The sequence below is a fragment of the Symsagittifera roscoffensis genome, chromosome 4 (assembly GCF_963678635.1).
Source record: "Symsagittifera roscoffensis chromosome 4, txSymRosc1.1, whole genome shotgun sequence".
Classification (NCBI taxonomy): Eukaryota; Metazoa; Xenacoelomorpha; order Acoela; family Convolutidae; genus Symsagittifera; species Symsagittifera roscoffensis.
In genome coordinates, this window is record NC_087065.1 from 60,001,278 (window position 1) to 60,017,198 (window position 15,921).

Sequence of the window (15,921 nt, forward strand, 5' to 3'; positions counted from 1 at the left end):
GGTTTCTACGCGGAAGCAAAACTCATCGCTTCATACTTTTGTTCTATTTTTCGAGAGGGTAGGAGCAATCAATAACAAAATATGGTATATCTATTTCGCTGGCTGACAAATTTTTTTTGTTTAGTTCACACAAATAGAGGCATTGCCACAAGTATGAAAAGAAAGTGGTTTTTGATGAAAACTGAAGAACTGTTTTTGGTTTCTTGTTGTTATTTAAGTTTTTAAGCTATACTAGTTGCCTAGACAGTGTCTCGCAAGCTTAAAAAAGCGCCCTTCAAAAACTGCACAACCTTGCTGAATGGAAAGCAAACTGCGCTCTCCAATAAGGAAATTGCAAGTGTTGTAATAAAACCGTGATTGAATTCAGCCTCAAAATTGGATTTTAGTTTTCAGAGTTCTCATTGGAATTGAAAAATAAGCTTTTGATTGAGGTTTCTCAGATCGAAGAAAATTATTAAAGCTTTAAGGCAATCTCTTTTTTTAACTCGAAAAATGAAAAACGTTTTCAAAAAAATTTACAATCATTCTTTTGGTTTCTTCGAGTTGATTAAGGTTTTTCCAGCTGTTTGTTGACTATGTAATAATTTTTTTTGTGGAAAAGGTAATTCCGCACAAGTTAGTTTAATTTAAGCGAACATAAGTAAAGTTGAAGATTTAAAGTTTAAACCATTTGAATCAATTTGTTTTGAACTGCAGTGTTTATAAGGCAAAAAAAATTGTTGGCGCCAAAAGTACAAATAAAATTCTTTAGAAAATTTGTTTCCCGCATTGGTTATCTGATTTGATCAAGTGCTTAATTTACTTTTTACTTTGGCGACCTTGCGAGCCTTAGTATAATAAACAGTACGAACCTTTTTTTTTCTAACCTAACTCGTAATCAAAAGCGTTCATTAGAAAATTTCACTTATTTGGTGGCATTTTTGCTATAATCAAGATCTGTAGCATTGGAAATTTTTAGCATCTGTTCTCTGCTTTATTCGTTCCTAGTGTTTGTGATTGATTACTTGTCCGTTGCTGAGTGGTTAGTGCGTGAGACTCATATTGTCTAGGCAGGAGGTCGAACCGAGACGTAGCCGATTTTCTACTAATAGGCTTATTTCTAATAGGTTTAGTTTTACTTTTCTTATTGCCCTTCATAGAGCAGCTTTTTATCATGTTCTTGCAGCTTTTCTTCTGTGTAACAATACTGAAACCTGAAATATTTGATATAGAATCAAAACATGGTTGATTCAATTGAGGGCAATAGTGCAAGTCATATTCTTTAAAAAATTTATTTTGGTGCATAAATAAATTTGCTTCAAGTCTTGTTAAGCTACTTAGAAATATTGTTCATGTAACCCGGTTCCAGGTGCTCAACTTGTGTTTCGACTTCGAAAACAAAGAACATGCAGTTTTTCGACTGAAATTTTGCGGTCGAAAAGCAGATTTAAATCGAGCGCAAAGTCGTAACATAGCCGAATTTGGTCGAGAAAGCCGAGACATAGGTCGAGCACAGTCTAAGTTATGCAATTTAAGTACTTTTGTATGGGCCAGAGGCAAATTTTTGGGAACTCACTTCTTGTAGATATAGATAGTTAATGGCACTACGCTTCTAAACAAGTGTCAATATACGCTTTGTCGTAAGACAATTTGTGGATATCTTCATTTATCCCCCCTTTTGCAAAGGGGGGAGCCAAGTATTCGTTACTAGGTACAAAATTCACATATGCTAAACCATTGAATTATTTTTACAAGGTGGAATTTATCGTTACTAGGTACCATAGAGGAGAAATAGTGAAAGAGATCCCATTTTGTCTATGTATACCAATTGCAATAAGTTGATTTATTTAACGTTTTTCATTTGTATATGTTCCATATGGGGTATCTGGCGACTCCCGCGAATCTACTAATGCTTTTTAGTGGGACCAACAATTATTTAGATTTATTTCATTATCTTCAGTTGGAAGTTATCTCTGTCGTTTTCATGCTAGATAAGTAATTAAATTCGCAAACTCAAAGTGAATTATATCTATTTATATTAAGCTCCTGAGCATTCACTCTCGGCTTCCGAAGCTAGAGCGAGCAGCAGTCGTGACCAATCACCGCCACTTCCGGAAACGTCCATCAACGAAAGCGACAGATTGCGTAACAATGATGTAACCAACCCGCGTATGTACTGTATAGTGGGTGAAAATGAGTTCTTCAGCGACGCTGACTCAGATGTCAATCTGAAGGAGCCTGGAATGGACATCACTCCCCCCGGGGAATTGAGGGCACCGAAAAGGAGGAAAATCAGTATCGTCAGAAACAGAATTGACAATATGGGGTATGGTTCTTACCGTCTAATTAGACGTGACCTACTAAATGTCGTGGCATTAATATATGCATTTAGTTCTATTTTTGTTCAGAAAAGGGGAATAAAAATGGCCACAAGGAAAAGAAAAAAATTAACGAGTTATATTAGATCTTTATGGGCTCTAATTGTCCTCTATCGAATTTGATCAACCTAATTTGATCTTTGTAGATTTAACGGTCAATTTTTTACCACTAAAATTAATTTAAAAGGTTTATTCCGCTTTCATGCATGCATCAAAGTGTTTCTACAATCAATGTTGTATCAAGTTTAATAGTATTTTTTTCCCATGATTAGAGAAAATTAAATTTTTAGAGCATGGCACTAAGCATTTTTCAAATAGTCCACTGCTGTTTTTGGAAAAAAGTATACAAAAAGTAGTTTTCTTGATCACTTCTTGACAAAAAGTACCCATTGAGTTAGAAGATCTGCTTTATGTGTTGTTTTTGCTATTTCACTAGAATCCAACGTAAACTTGAGGCCACTCGACGGAGGTGAGTAGGTAGCTCCTAGAATAGATCATAGAAATCACGGATCAAGTTAACCCAATGCCCCTCTCCCCTCCCCCAAATAACTGAATGGCTTTAGGCGATTCTGATTGACATGAAAATTGACCCAGAGATTAGTAGTTAGACTAATCAATACCACCCCTCCCCCTGTTTTCAGTGCATTTAAGTAGGAAAAGGGGGAGGTGTTCGCTTGATCTGAACTCACAACGACTTGCAGCTTCACTTGGCTGTTTGCTCACCTGGTTTGTTCAAAAGAATGCTTACAATAATTTTCATCATACGTTTATTATAACCGTATTTAGCTGTTTGAATGTAAGGAATTCTCAAAGCCAGTTTCTCACGAGGAGTTTATTACAGAAACTTACAGATAGTTGATTTGTTCCCCTTACCATGGCCATGATAGTATCTGAGGACGAGCTATCACTCTAGCTTCAGGTCCACCATAAACAAAGTCATTAGCACCATGACGTCACGTGAAAAAAAAACTGGACGCAAAAAGACGCGGAACTAATCTCCAGTAATCGCGGAAGTAATCTCCGCGTTTGGAACAACAAGAGTCTTCGGTTCAAGCCGGTTCCCTGTTCTATTTTGCAAAGATAACAAGTTCCACTTTGAAAAAATATAGCTGTTAAACGCGTGTGGTTGCTTATATTATATCGCCTTAGTTACTTCAGTACTAAATTTTCCAAATATTGCAATAAATCATAGTAGTTGAGTTTCTTGAACTGAAACTTTGCGGATATCAAAAATAAATTGAGGCTTTTTTGAAATACTGAAATACATCTTCGCATTTTTTGATTAGTCCTAAAGAGATAATTTTTGAAATTGTGATTTTATCTGTTCACACAGTTTTGAAAAAAAAAATAATTTTCCATTTTTTTAGTTGATTCCTTCTTTTGGGCTGAAGTTGTCAAATGACCTCTAATGACTTTTAAGTTAGCTAGAGAACGGGTCGTAGTTTGTTTTAAAAAATTTCGAAAAGTTTACTTCGAGTATTTCAACGAGTACTTCGCAAATATTGGCGCCAGACTTGTACAAAAAAAAACAACTTGCATGGAGAAGGTTGCTGTTCGTCAGTAGCAATCGTTATTTTTGAAAAAAAAAATGATTTATTTGAAGTCATTGAAATAATCGAAAGTCTAAAAAAAACACATTACAGATTGCTACTATATCAATATTGTTCACGTCAAACACTTAAAAAATATACTAGCAGATCCTCTGACTGAAATTTTTACCCTGAAGTTTACCCAAACTGTTTAAAAATTGTAAAAATTGTTCCAGACGAAGTAAAAATCGATTACCCTACTCACTAAAGACCAATTTCGCTTTTTCCAGATCTGGAAAAACGTTTTGAGCGTTTATTTTTAAGACGAGCCCAATCATATGTACACAAATTTAATATCAACCGAAACGCTCAGTTTGGTTTCAGATCAAAAAGGAACACTGTTGACGCCCTTCCTCATTGATGGAAGAAGTTTTAACATTGCTTAGAAACATAAAATTTAACTGTTCAGAACGCTTTTTTTTAGGCCTCAAAGGCTTTTGAAACAGTTGATCACTCTAATTCGCTTTAAAAAAATTGGAACTTAAATTCTTGGAATCTTAATTTGACACTCGCTATCAGTACATTGAAACAAACTCTTTTAAGACCGAACTTTAATTGGTATCTTTTGGAGTACCTCAGAGATCTATCGTTGGCCCACTTTTATTCATACTTTATATAAACGATTATCAAATGGTCACGAAAAAAATCAGATCTGGAAAAGAAAATTAAATCAGAATAAAATTTTTTTAAAGCGCAGGATAGATTCAATCACTGAATCAATACGTAAAAATAAAACATATACCGTGAGAGATTTTTTTTTTGCATATGATTTCTGAAATTATCCGGGAAAATTATTCAGAAAGAGTGCCAAGTTGATCCATTGAGATATGCCATTAAGGAACAAAAATTAGACGTGACTTTTTCAAAAAGAAAATCAAATCGAAAGTTGGCTATAAATAGAAATTAACGATTTCAGAAAGAGGGTCGGTTTCAGAGTGTCAATTACATCTAAAATTTGAAAAATGTTTATTAATGTTGTAACTTTTTCTCGCCTGGGTTAGTTTTGGGAAAAGGGCTTCTCGGTTTCATTTGAATAGTTTTCATCATACATTTTTGGAAAATTACATTTTAGGAGGAGAGATTTTTTTGGGCATGCTTTGAGACATTTTTTGCTGATTATGTAGAATTTGTTTCTGTTGGTTATAAAATTAATTTTTTTGAAAAGAAGCGTAGAAAATTGCGAATAAAGAGGCTTATGTTTAATAAATGTTTACCGGTAGAAAGGTCCATTGCATTGGATCTAAGAAATTAACTATTTTTTTTGTTTTCAGCTTAATGAGACAGCTGGAAAGGGGCTGTGTTGGCTTAATGGTGTTCTCCCAAGTTATTCCAATTTGTATTTGTAAATTTTTATCAATAAGTCTGTAACTAGATATCGTTTGGAAACAATTTATTATTATTGTAAGTATGGAATTTCTCGCAGTTTCATTACATTTGCATTTTTTCATGCATGCCCACAGGTATATATTTGCCTCGGGGTATATAATATTTTTCTTAATTTTTTTTTCATATTTTGATGTTGATTTTGTGATTAAAAAAGTTTTATTTGATAAGATTGTACCAATTGCGAGTTGACGAAAAGAACTATTCAGCATGAATTGAATTAGAATCTAAACTTTTCTGTAAAGAAGTGGCGAATTTTCAAATCCAGAAAATTGGGGTTCAAATATTTTGATTTTTTTTTTGTTGTACCGTAAATGCTTTTTGGCGAGAGTTACAACCTTTGAATTAGACGTCAAAAGGAGTCTCAGGAGTCTAAAAAAAAGGCATTAGGATCGCGTAAAAAAATGAATATCGTCAAATAGTAACGAAAGGAAAGCCTCTGCGTTTTAAAGGGACTGAAATTCTGAGAAGGGCTGTATGATTCACACTTACACACCCCTGATTCAATTTAAAATAAATCTCAACCTAAAAGAATCAATTTGAGTTACATTTAAAACCTTTGCCGTTGCATCCTATCATCAACTTGAAGTTTTAGCTTGTTTTCAGTTTTTTAGGAACTGCAGATTATTGCTTTTTCCTAATACACATGATACGCAATCGTTGCTAGAGAATGAAGCAAAGAAAAAATAGCAAAAAAAAAGCATGCAGATTTTAATCAAGGGCACAAATCACAAATGAGACTGGCCGTTGAGAGCAGAACAGCTCCGCCGTTGGTTTGTTTCCTCTTCCGCCGATGATGATTGATCCTAGTTAATCGGCTTCTTGTTTTCATGATAACTTATAGCAATAGAGATAACTAGTAATAGAGAGTGTGGTTATAATCTAGGTTGGAAGATGTGTTCCGTCCTGTGTACAAGTTCTACACCCACTTGATAGACCCCTCCATGTCTGCCTCCATAGACGTCTATGCCCTCATGTTCTTCTTCGACTTCATCACTTACCTCATCCTCATCTTCAACTGGTGGGCATTCAGTGTGAGTACTTTACTGTAAACTAGTGTATACACATACACACACATACGCAAACAACATAAGGAGTTCTTACAACATCAAGAAAAAACTTGCCGAGCGAATTAATAATTCTGATCACGCAGAGTATCACGTGTCACAATTAATAGAGTATCACAATTAATAGAGTATCACGCATCAATCTATAGCAGCCTGCTAAATTACTATATAAGTAGAAATTTGGAATGGTAGGAGAAAAAAGAAAAGAAACAAAACGTCTGTCATGGTACAAAGAAGTCGCATTTTTTCATCAGCATTTTTGGTCCATCTGAAATCTTTTAAATAAAAGCGACAAGAAAAGCGAAGCAAATTGTTTCAATCGCTCTTTGTTCCAAATCCGATCTACTGACCTTTCGTTTTCAAATGGTAAACTGTAAGAAAAATAAAAGAATGAACTAAAACTACTTAATTTGAATTGAAATGTCCTCATCTTTCGAAATACAGAGAAAAAATGTTCTTTTCAAAAAAAAATTGGGAAACTGGTCAATTTATATTATATACAACATTCTTGAGAAGTTCTGCTGCCGTTTCAGGATATTGGAACGAACCAAAACGTAACCAAGTACCTGGAAGAAGACCGGATCCCGAGTATGTTTCTAGCGATGCTGCTAGTCCAGTTCCTCCTCACCCTCATAGACAGAGCCATCTACTTAAGGAAGTTTGTGCTGGGCAAGTTTGTGTTCCAGATAGTCCAGGTCATCGCCATCAATACCTGGATGTTCTTCATCATTCCTAAAACAACCAAAAAGTAAGCCGTCTTTCGTTTTTCGCATCTGGTCTAGGTTTTCACTTTAAGTTCACATTTCCAATGATAGTTCATTTAAGATTGAACTTAAGTGTTAACTATAGATGTTTCTTGAAACTGAAGCATGAATATGATATGATTTGTTTTTCAAAAATACAAATATAAGAAAATCAAAAGTTTTTCTTATTTGCTTGAGCTCGTTATATATTTTACAAATGTCTGTTGTCTATATTTCTTACTTTTATTTCTGTTTAGGAAATTCACTTCTAACTTGCCGGTGCAGATGTGGTACTTTTTCCGGAGTATTTACTTCGGGCTGGCGGCTGTCCAGATCAGGTGTGGATACCCCACCCGAATCCTGGGAAACTTTCTCGCCAAGAGATACTCCATCATCAACCTTGTCTTCTTCAAGATGTACGCTTTTTTTTACTACATTGCATAGTTAGATTATCAGGTTAAATAAAAAAGGAACAACTAACAAACATATTGAAAGACTCCGGTATGATTCATGAGTTTATGATAATTTTTTAGCCAAAATCTGTAAAACAAATTATCTTCCAATCACTTTACGCTATTCACTAAGCAATCATTTGTGTTTTTTAGAATCAGAAGTTTCTGCGCTCTTGGACGTATCATTGAAAAACTAGCGATGCTTCAGAAAACTGCAAATTCCGCGCACATTAAAAAAAAAATATTGTATACAAGCCTTTTGTATGGTTTCATCAAGGGCCGGATCTAGGATTTTCTCGAGGGGTGGAGAGGCGAGTTTCAAAAAATTTTCAAAAATTTTATCGATCTTTTTTAGGTCGACCAATATGATTTTCTGAGCTCTACCAAATCATTATAAAGACCCTATTTTGACCAAATTTTCTGCGCCGCGACGATTTTTTGAAAAAAGGCGTTATTAGGCACTTTTTGGAAAATTTTGACCAAAAAGTCGCTTTTTTTCGGCGCGCCCAAGCCGCCTTTAGAAAAGTTTTAGGGTCAGTCAGCCAAAAATAAATTTTTCAAAATAGTAAAAAGGGAGAACCCGTTGGGTCGGCAGGGGGTCGAATCCCTGAGGGAGAAGAGGCGTCCAAGCCCCCCTCCCCCCTTAATCCGCTGGTGGTTTCATCACAACAAATTTAAGTTCTTAATGATGGCTAGAAATCAATGGCTAGAAATCAACTCTTTTAAACGTGTACATCAGTTTGTTGCCACCACTTTGAGTCATCTGTTATAAAAAAAAAAATCATACAAAAAACTTCTAGACACGTTTTTTTTTACAGAAAACAAGTACAAAGCGAACGCAGGCGAAAACCCCTAACTTTTAGACTGGAAATATTTACATCTTCAATATTGTCAATCTTGACAACATCTGCAGATATAGCGGCATTTAATTGTTCCAAACATTGACGCAAAAACAGCAGCCAAGTGTTCTCTCAAAAACTCAAGTCCAATTATAGTGAAATCCAATTCCACTTTTCTTCAGTTTATGTAGTTTAAGACAGTAAAAACCTAAAACACATAATCAGTAGCCCATGGATTAGCTAAACTACTCAAATATGAGGTTTTGGTTTTGTGTTATAGCTTCCGATCTCTGCCTTTTATTCTGGAGCTGCGTGCTCTTATGGACTGGATGTGGACTGACTCCTCCCTCATGCTGTTCCACTGGGTGCGTCTCGAGGACATCTACGCCTCTGTCTTCTCCATCAAGTGCAATCGCAAGTTCTCCCAGGACTTCCCCTACAAACGAGGAGCCAAGAGGTACTCTTCATTCCTTCAGAAACCATACTTTTTCAAACACTTTAGCACACTTTAGCCTCTATTCTAGCATTATCCGGTGTAAAAGTATTTTCGATTGCTTTTTTTAATCGAATTATGGAATTGTAGAATATTTATCTAGAATTATACAATTCTACTGGCTCCTTCCATTGATATGAAAAAAATAATTATAATGCTCGCTCTGGATAGAAAATAAATAATTGTTTCAATCATTGGGGAGGAACTTTGTATTCGGGTGTGTTTTAGTTTTTTCTTTTTTCTTTTTGCTTTTGTTTTCCACGCAAAATCAGGTACCACAAACAATCATCGGACTGGGTTGAGTGATATATCATATTAAAACCCATTCAATCGTGATTCGATTGAAATTAAAATTTCCAGAAAATGTTCCCAGTATCGAGAAAAATTGGTTTGAAACTTTTGATTTTCGTCCTAATTCGAGCGAATAAAGCAAGTGAGCAGGCTTACAACAGCTTAATTATTCCTAATTTATCTATTTTATTTATATAAATTATACGTAAGCCTTAAATTAGGCATAAGCTCCAAAAACTTAGTTTTAGGCAAGTAAAGTTAGTGTTTGGAGTTCTTAGATTTTTTTTGAGAACCAAAAACTTCAAAAAAATCAAAATTTTTCTGCAGAAAAATTTGAAAAAAAAAATTAAATTTTTTTCAATTTTGAGTTTTTTTCGAGTCATTTTCTACAAAAATTGATGTCAATATGCCTATATTACTCTGACTGTCAGATATGCCAAAATTATAGTTTTTGTCCGATCCTTTTATCACACCACGCAGAAAATACTACACTAAATTGAAGAAAAAAAAACTGTAACCGGCTATCCTTGTATTTTTTCTTTTTGTTTTCCACGCAAAATCAGGTACCACAAACAATCATCGGACTGGGTTGAGTGATATATCATATTAAAACCCATTCAATCGTGATTCGATTGAAATTAAAATTTCTTGACAATGTTCCCTGTGTCGAGAAAAATTGACACTATGTCCTAATTCGAGCTGATAAAGCAAGCAAGCAGGCTAGCTTAATGATGCCTAATTTATCTGTTTTATTTATATAAATTAGGCATAAGCCCTAAATTAGGCGTAAGCCCTAAAACTCACGACGCAGAAAAAACGACGCTAATTCGAAAAAAAAACGTTTTTCGTTTTTTTTAAGGCTAAGGTCGAAACAATCTGTGTACTTGCCTAGTAACCGGCTATCCTTGTATTATATTTAATAATTTCGTCATTATATTTAATGGTTCCATAGAACTTATCTTAAATTGTTGTCTTTAAGTGTTGGCTCGCATTAAAAACTTTTAAACAGAACGGAAGTATCATTTCAATGAGACACAAGTCTCATCCTCCTATTAAGAGTATTATGTCAAAATGATTAGTAACAGCAGTAGCAATTGATATACTAAAATGCAGATCCATCATCATCAAGTATGGAGTGGGTGGGTTCCTGTTGACCACTCTCGTGCTCACCATCTGGTTCCCCCTACTCTTCATGTCCCTGGTGTACACTGCCTCCGAGAAAAACCCCCCTGTAGAAGCCACTGTCGAAATCACAATCGGCGCATTCCAGGTATACTATCATCATTCAACTTAAAAGCACCAATTGGCATGGCTTGCCAGGCGCAGATATTGTATTTTCTTAAAAGTAGCTTAAAGGGGTTTTCTTAAATGTTAAAAAAATCCGGGCTCTTAAAACTTATAAAGAACCTATTTTGACCTTTGTTTGACCCACCACTCAAAATCCGATACCAGATTAAATTTTGAATAACTATCCCTAATAACTGACCAGCCGTTCATATGATCTAGAACAGTGAATAATTAATTCAATGGCCCGGAGCAAAACAAGCATTTAAAAAATGCAGACAAATTTAAATACATACAATTTTCGCTTCGATGTGCATAATCCAGATTCTGAGTTCTGAATAGTTGAAAGTCATGATTTTTTCGATCATAGAAACTCTTTTTTCTTCAGCCCATCTTCATCGCTTCTACTCAGCAGAACTTAGTCCAGTACAGTACCAAGGAATACGAGGACCTACAACGGGAGTACCAGTCGGAACCGGTTAGTAGCGAAACAAGCTATGAAATCAAGGAACCAATATCTCAAACTGGAGTATTACTTTTTTGGAACGTGAAACTGATATGATTCTGATAAATGGAAAATAGCAGCAAGCTGTGTGGAGAAACAAAATTGTGTTTAAGTGTCAATCAACACAGAGAAGACAGTTTTATAGGTCATGTTCAGGGGCGGATCTAGGATTTCCTCGAGGGGGAGGGGGCGGTTTTTAGAAGAAAAATCGAGCATTTTGTCGACCTTTGTTGACCAACATTTTGAAAAGTACAGTCCAAAAAAGGCGTTTTTAGGCACTTAACGGAAAATGTTTACCAAAAAAAATGGGTTTCTCTCGGCGTGCGCTCCCCTTCAAAATTATAATACATCGGCGCCAAAGGCGCCTAAGAAAATTTTAAGGCTGGTCTGCCGAAAATGGATGTCATGCAACAATGCGAAAAGGGTTAGGTTGGCGAGTTGGTCGAATCGCTGAGGGGGAGGAGAAATTTACACTATTAATCCAGTTTCCTCAAAATGGATTCATTTGATCATTCCTAAAATTGCCTGCGTTTATTGACACTGCATGCTTGCTGTGTTTTCATGCAGAAAGCGCGCTCTTTCATCAAAAAGTACGAACCAGAGGATCTGGTGGAGGTGAACCTGAACGGAAATTCAATCCAGTTGTGGGGAGCATCTCCTCCTAGTAGAGAGGAACTGGTCAAGACTCTGAGGAACGCCGACAAGGATGTCCAGATGCGATTCGACTGGAACTTCGTCAGGTATGTGAAACTAGGGGTCATGTCAATTAAGAAACATAATGTCAAGGCAGACCTATCTGATTTGGCTTCAGTTAAGTTAATGCCTGGTAATTATCACCGAACTAGAAGGGAGCCGTAGTAAGAAGACCCGGCATAATAATAGATTGGTTAATAGGCAGTGGAAAGCCACAGGCACTTGGGAAACCGATAATGATCAATGTTGTTGGGTTCCAGTGCAATCTTAGATCGTTTCTCGCTGGAATCCATATAGTAACAAAAAGTCTGTAGAACAGAGCCAAGCAGCTGGCGTATTCGAAATCTTTCAGTGTGATACATGGCGAAACATTTATCGGAGCATGGAGTTCATTGAGACAACTAGAAAATAGATCTAATCCGTCAAATTCGCGCAGTCATCATGCAACTTATGTAGAATATTACAAAAGAACCATACACAAGTTGTTTCTTCTTTGCAGTAGATCTACACGCACGACTATGTCCGAATCGAATAGTCCCTAATGCTCATATTTGTTCCAGAAGCATTCTTCCAAAAACATGCAAAATAGTTTTCCTTGGAATGTTCTAGAAGGACGCAAGTGGGTGCGACGAAAGCAAGTGAGGCTTCGAGTGGATTCAACTACATCAAACTGAACACTTCAATCAGAGTGGAGTTGGCCAATCTACTGACAGGAGAAACCAAAGGACCAAAGCGACCAGTGTTAGTTTCATCTCTTTAATACCGCTAAAGTATCTTTTAACCGGACACGTTTTAGCGGGCACTTAAACAACTGAATTCTCATTCGCCACAAAGGCAATTTTGGTGTTTACAGAATGGGTACAGAACGCATGAGAAATTCAAGCATCGATTTTGAACAAAAATTTAGAGTTTGATTCTTTCGAAGGTTGCAGATGAACTTTGGATTCGGGAGTGTTTTATTTCAACTCAAGTGCAAGTCGCAAAGACATGCCCATTTAGGATAAATGATAAAACAAACTTGTATCCCTCTCATTTGTGATTCGGATCACTATGAAAAATTTCGATCGAGCAGAAACGTTTGAGTATTTTGCTTTCCAATTCAAACTTGATTATTACACTCGCAATTAGCGTTGTTTATTAGTACGAACATTTTTTTTCTAGCCTAACTCGCTAATAAAAGTGTTCATTGAAAGTGGAAAGTGTTCACTTATTTGGTGGCACTATTGCTATAATCACGATCTAGCATTGGAAGTTTCATAGCATCTGTTCTCTGCTTTATTTGTGACTAGTGTTTGTGATGTATTAAGCGTGCGTAGTTAGTACGAGACACTGATAATTTTAGGTCGCAGTTGGTCGCTGATTGAATTCAAAATCTAGCCGAATTCTTAATAATTTTGAACGGATGCGTATTTGCATTTTTACTTGTTGCACTTTATAGAGCTACTTTTTGTCGTTATAGAGCTGCTTTTTGTCGTGCTCTCGCTAGTGCTTGCGATGCGAAGCTTCGTCTTTGGATTAAAATGTCTACTCCGCCTCTTGCTTGTCAAAAACGCAAAAAGTATACACAGCGGCGAAGCTGAAAAATACCCACGCCAGCAACAAAACGGCAAAAAGTCAATTTTCTATAAATTACTGAAATCACCCGAAATCAAAGAGTAATCATTTTTTTGTTTCAACTAAAATTTTTATTTTTTTTCTGCCCTTCAACTTGTCTGAAGCATTTTTCGCTAAAAAAACATAAAAATTACATTTTTTTTGAAAGATTTACCATCGCACGCAATGCTAAGGAAAAAAGGTCGAAGAACTTTATCTGTGAGAAGCGCTGAATGTTCCGACTGCCGTTTAAAGTCAAAGGGAAAGTTTTTTTTGTCAAAAATTGATAAAATGATTGAAAAACATGCAAAGTTTTGATTTTTGGTGTTCTTTTTCTTCTTCATTTTATCCCCCGCTCGCTATGTTAAACAGAATTCTGGTAACCTTGGAAAATTTTGAACCTGATAATGTGAATATCCTCTTTTCCTCAGGTATTCTACCTTCTTTGGTATAATTTTTTGACATCCATTTTTGGCTTTTTTGACTGTGGTGCCAATATATTTACTTTGAAAGCGAGAGCGCAAAAAAAACTCCAAAAAAAGCCCAGAAAAGGCAAAATTTTTTGTCAATTAGTGTTTTTATAGTATTCAGTGTATGCTCTAAGAATCAATTTGGTCGACCTAATTAAAAACAAAGGTCGACAAAAATTTAGACAGTTTTTGAAAAGCCCGTCTTCGGAAAAAACTTAGATCCTCCCCTGATCACAAGTAAAATATCTGATTTTCCCTTAAGTTCAGGACATCAGTACTTTCCATGAAAAAACCGTTAAAAAAAGCTAGTTAAAAAGTAAAATAGAAATTGGTCTGGAAGAAAAAACCACCCCGAGCACAAATATTTTGTCATTTTTTTCTAAATTCGGAACGAAAATTGTTCATTAAAACAGTAATAGGTTATTTAGCTCGCATGTGTTAATTTGAAATAGTTTGATATTTCGTTTGATAGTTTGATATTCCGCAATATTTCGTCCTTTAAACTACTCATCTGTTAATAGAAAACTCTTTAAAATAAACATAAATTTAACGAAGTCTTACTTGAAAAAAAAATTATTTTGAACTCATGGCTTTAATCAAAAATGTTTCGGAGAATAAATCACCTTGAGCACAAGTCATTCGTCACTTTCTTCGAAAGTCAGGACAATTACCTGGAGCAGTGAAAAGGCTTTAATAAAGCGGATAAATTTAATGCAATTCAAATGATCAAATAAAGGCTAAACAGAAAATTGCATCTAAATTTGGTAAAGATATGATTTTGTTTTATAACATGGGCAATATAAACAGGGGCGGATCAAGGATTTTCTCGAAGGAGGGGGGGTTTCAAAAATTTTTCTAAATTTGTGTTGACTTTTTTTTAAGTTTGACCAAATTTTTTCCGAGCGCTCCCAGAAGAGAACAAAAACTGTATTGAGAAAAGTTTTGCGCCGCAGGCAAATTTTGAAAAAAGGTCAAAAAAGGCGTTTTTAAGAAATTTTTGGAAAATGTTGACCAAAAATTGCGTTTTTTCGACGCGCGCTCCCCTTCGAAATAAGTATATATTGGCGCCAAAAGCGTTTTTAGAAAAATTTAGGGTTGCTCAGCCGATAATGTGATTCATAAAATAATACTTATGGGTGGAGCCTTTGGTTGGAGAGGGGGTCGAAACCCTGAGGGGGGATGGAGTGTCCGCCTGTCGCGCCCCCTAAATCCGTCCCTGATTATAAGTGTGCATCCGAATGTTTTTGTTTTGTTTCAGAATAATTCACAACCTGTTTCCGAAGTACATCCAAGTACCTTCAGCCGGTCCATCAGTTGCGATCTCACACCTAGGTGAGTCAGTTGTGCATAAAACAGTCACTTCCATATGAGTAGACCATCTACTCCTTTGCTCAATTATGGTTGCCTTCGCGTCTCTCTGCGATACTATTTGGCGCCTTTTGCATCAAAGTTCTTAAATTTTGAAAGTATTATGCGCTAAATTTTTTGGCTACCTACCACCATCCTAAAAGTGTACAAATAACCATTTTGCCAAAAAGTCAGAAAATGGTTGCAAAATGGGGTGACTGAAAATTTTGGCAGAGCTGAAAAAGAAAAACTATGAAGAAAGGTCAACACAACATAAATTGTAAAAAAAAAATGCACCGTTACATTTCTCGCACCCTGTCAAAACTTCCTGCACACGCCATTGACCATCACTGAAATGTGTCAGTTTATTTTGCATTTTGTTGATCTCATTGTAACAAATGTTCAGTTTTCTAATAACTAGTTGTTTTTGTTCGATGGACTTTTTTATCAAAATTTTTTAGATGTCAATTAATGATCACGATGGTGAAAATTCAACAGAGTTTAGCTTCCAAAAATGTTACAAATAAAAGTGATAATGGTAAATGGCAAATTTAAAAATGGCTCTCCGCTCATCAACATTCATTAACCTACATTTTAATTCTACGCATTTTCATCACCGAATCATTTCAGTGATTTTTCACTAATAAGTTAGAGTAAAATATCACAATCACCTTTTTGCAGCCGACACAAATTCCTCGGGATTAGTTGCACCAGGTAAGAAGTAACCACGCCCACGTTCATAAATATCATATCCCGCAGCTGTCCCCTTGTACTACCCCCCTTTGTTTCATAGCCCTGCTACTTCGATGAATACC

General features: G+C 35.8%; 1 protein-coding gene across 1 annotated transcript in view; it reads left to right on the forward strand.

Annotated features, from left to right (window-relative positions):
- The window catches only part of LOC134844964 (piezo-type mechanosensitive ion channel component 1-like), a 133,655-nt gene that overhangs the window by 111,931 nt on the left and 5,803 nt on the right, over window positions 1–15,921 (forward strand). The window contains exons 47-58 of the mRNA XM_063861791.1: window positions 2,023–2,305; window positions 2,794–2,826; window positions 6,216–6,363; window positions 6,930–7,144; window positions 7,397–7,555; window positions 8,711–8,887; window positions 10,328–10,484; window positions 10,887–10,976; window positions 11,571–11,743; window positions 12,306–12,437; window positions 15,018–15,091; window positions 15,788–15,820. Of these exons, the coding sequence (XP_063717861.1) occupies window positions 2,023–2,305; window positions 2,794–2,826; window positions 6,216–6,363; window positions 6,930–7,144; window positions 7,397–7,555; window positions 8,711–8,887; window positions 10,328–10,484; window positions 10,887–10,976; window positions 11,571–11,743; window positions 12,306–12,437; window positions 15,018–15,091; window positions 15,788–15,820 (1,674 nt within the window). The remainder of the gene's footprint in view (window positions 1–2,022; window positions 2,306–2,793; window positions 2,827–6,215; window positions 6,364–6,929; window positions 7,145–7,396; window positions 7,556–8,710; window positions 8,888–10,327; window positions 10,485–10,886; window positions 10,977–11,570; window positions 11,744–12,305; window positions 12,438–15,017; window positions 15,092–15,787; window positions 15,821–15,921) is intronic.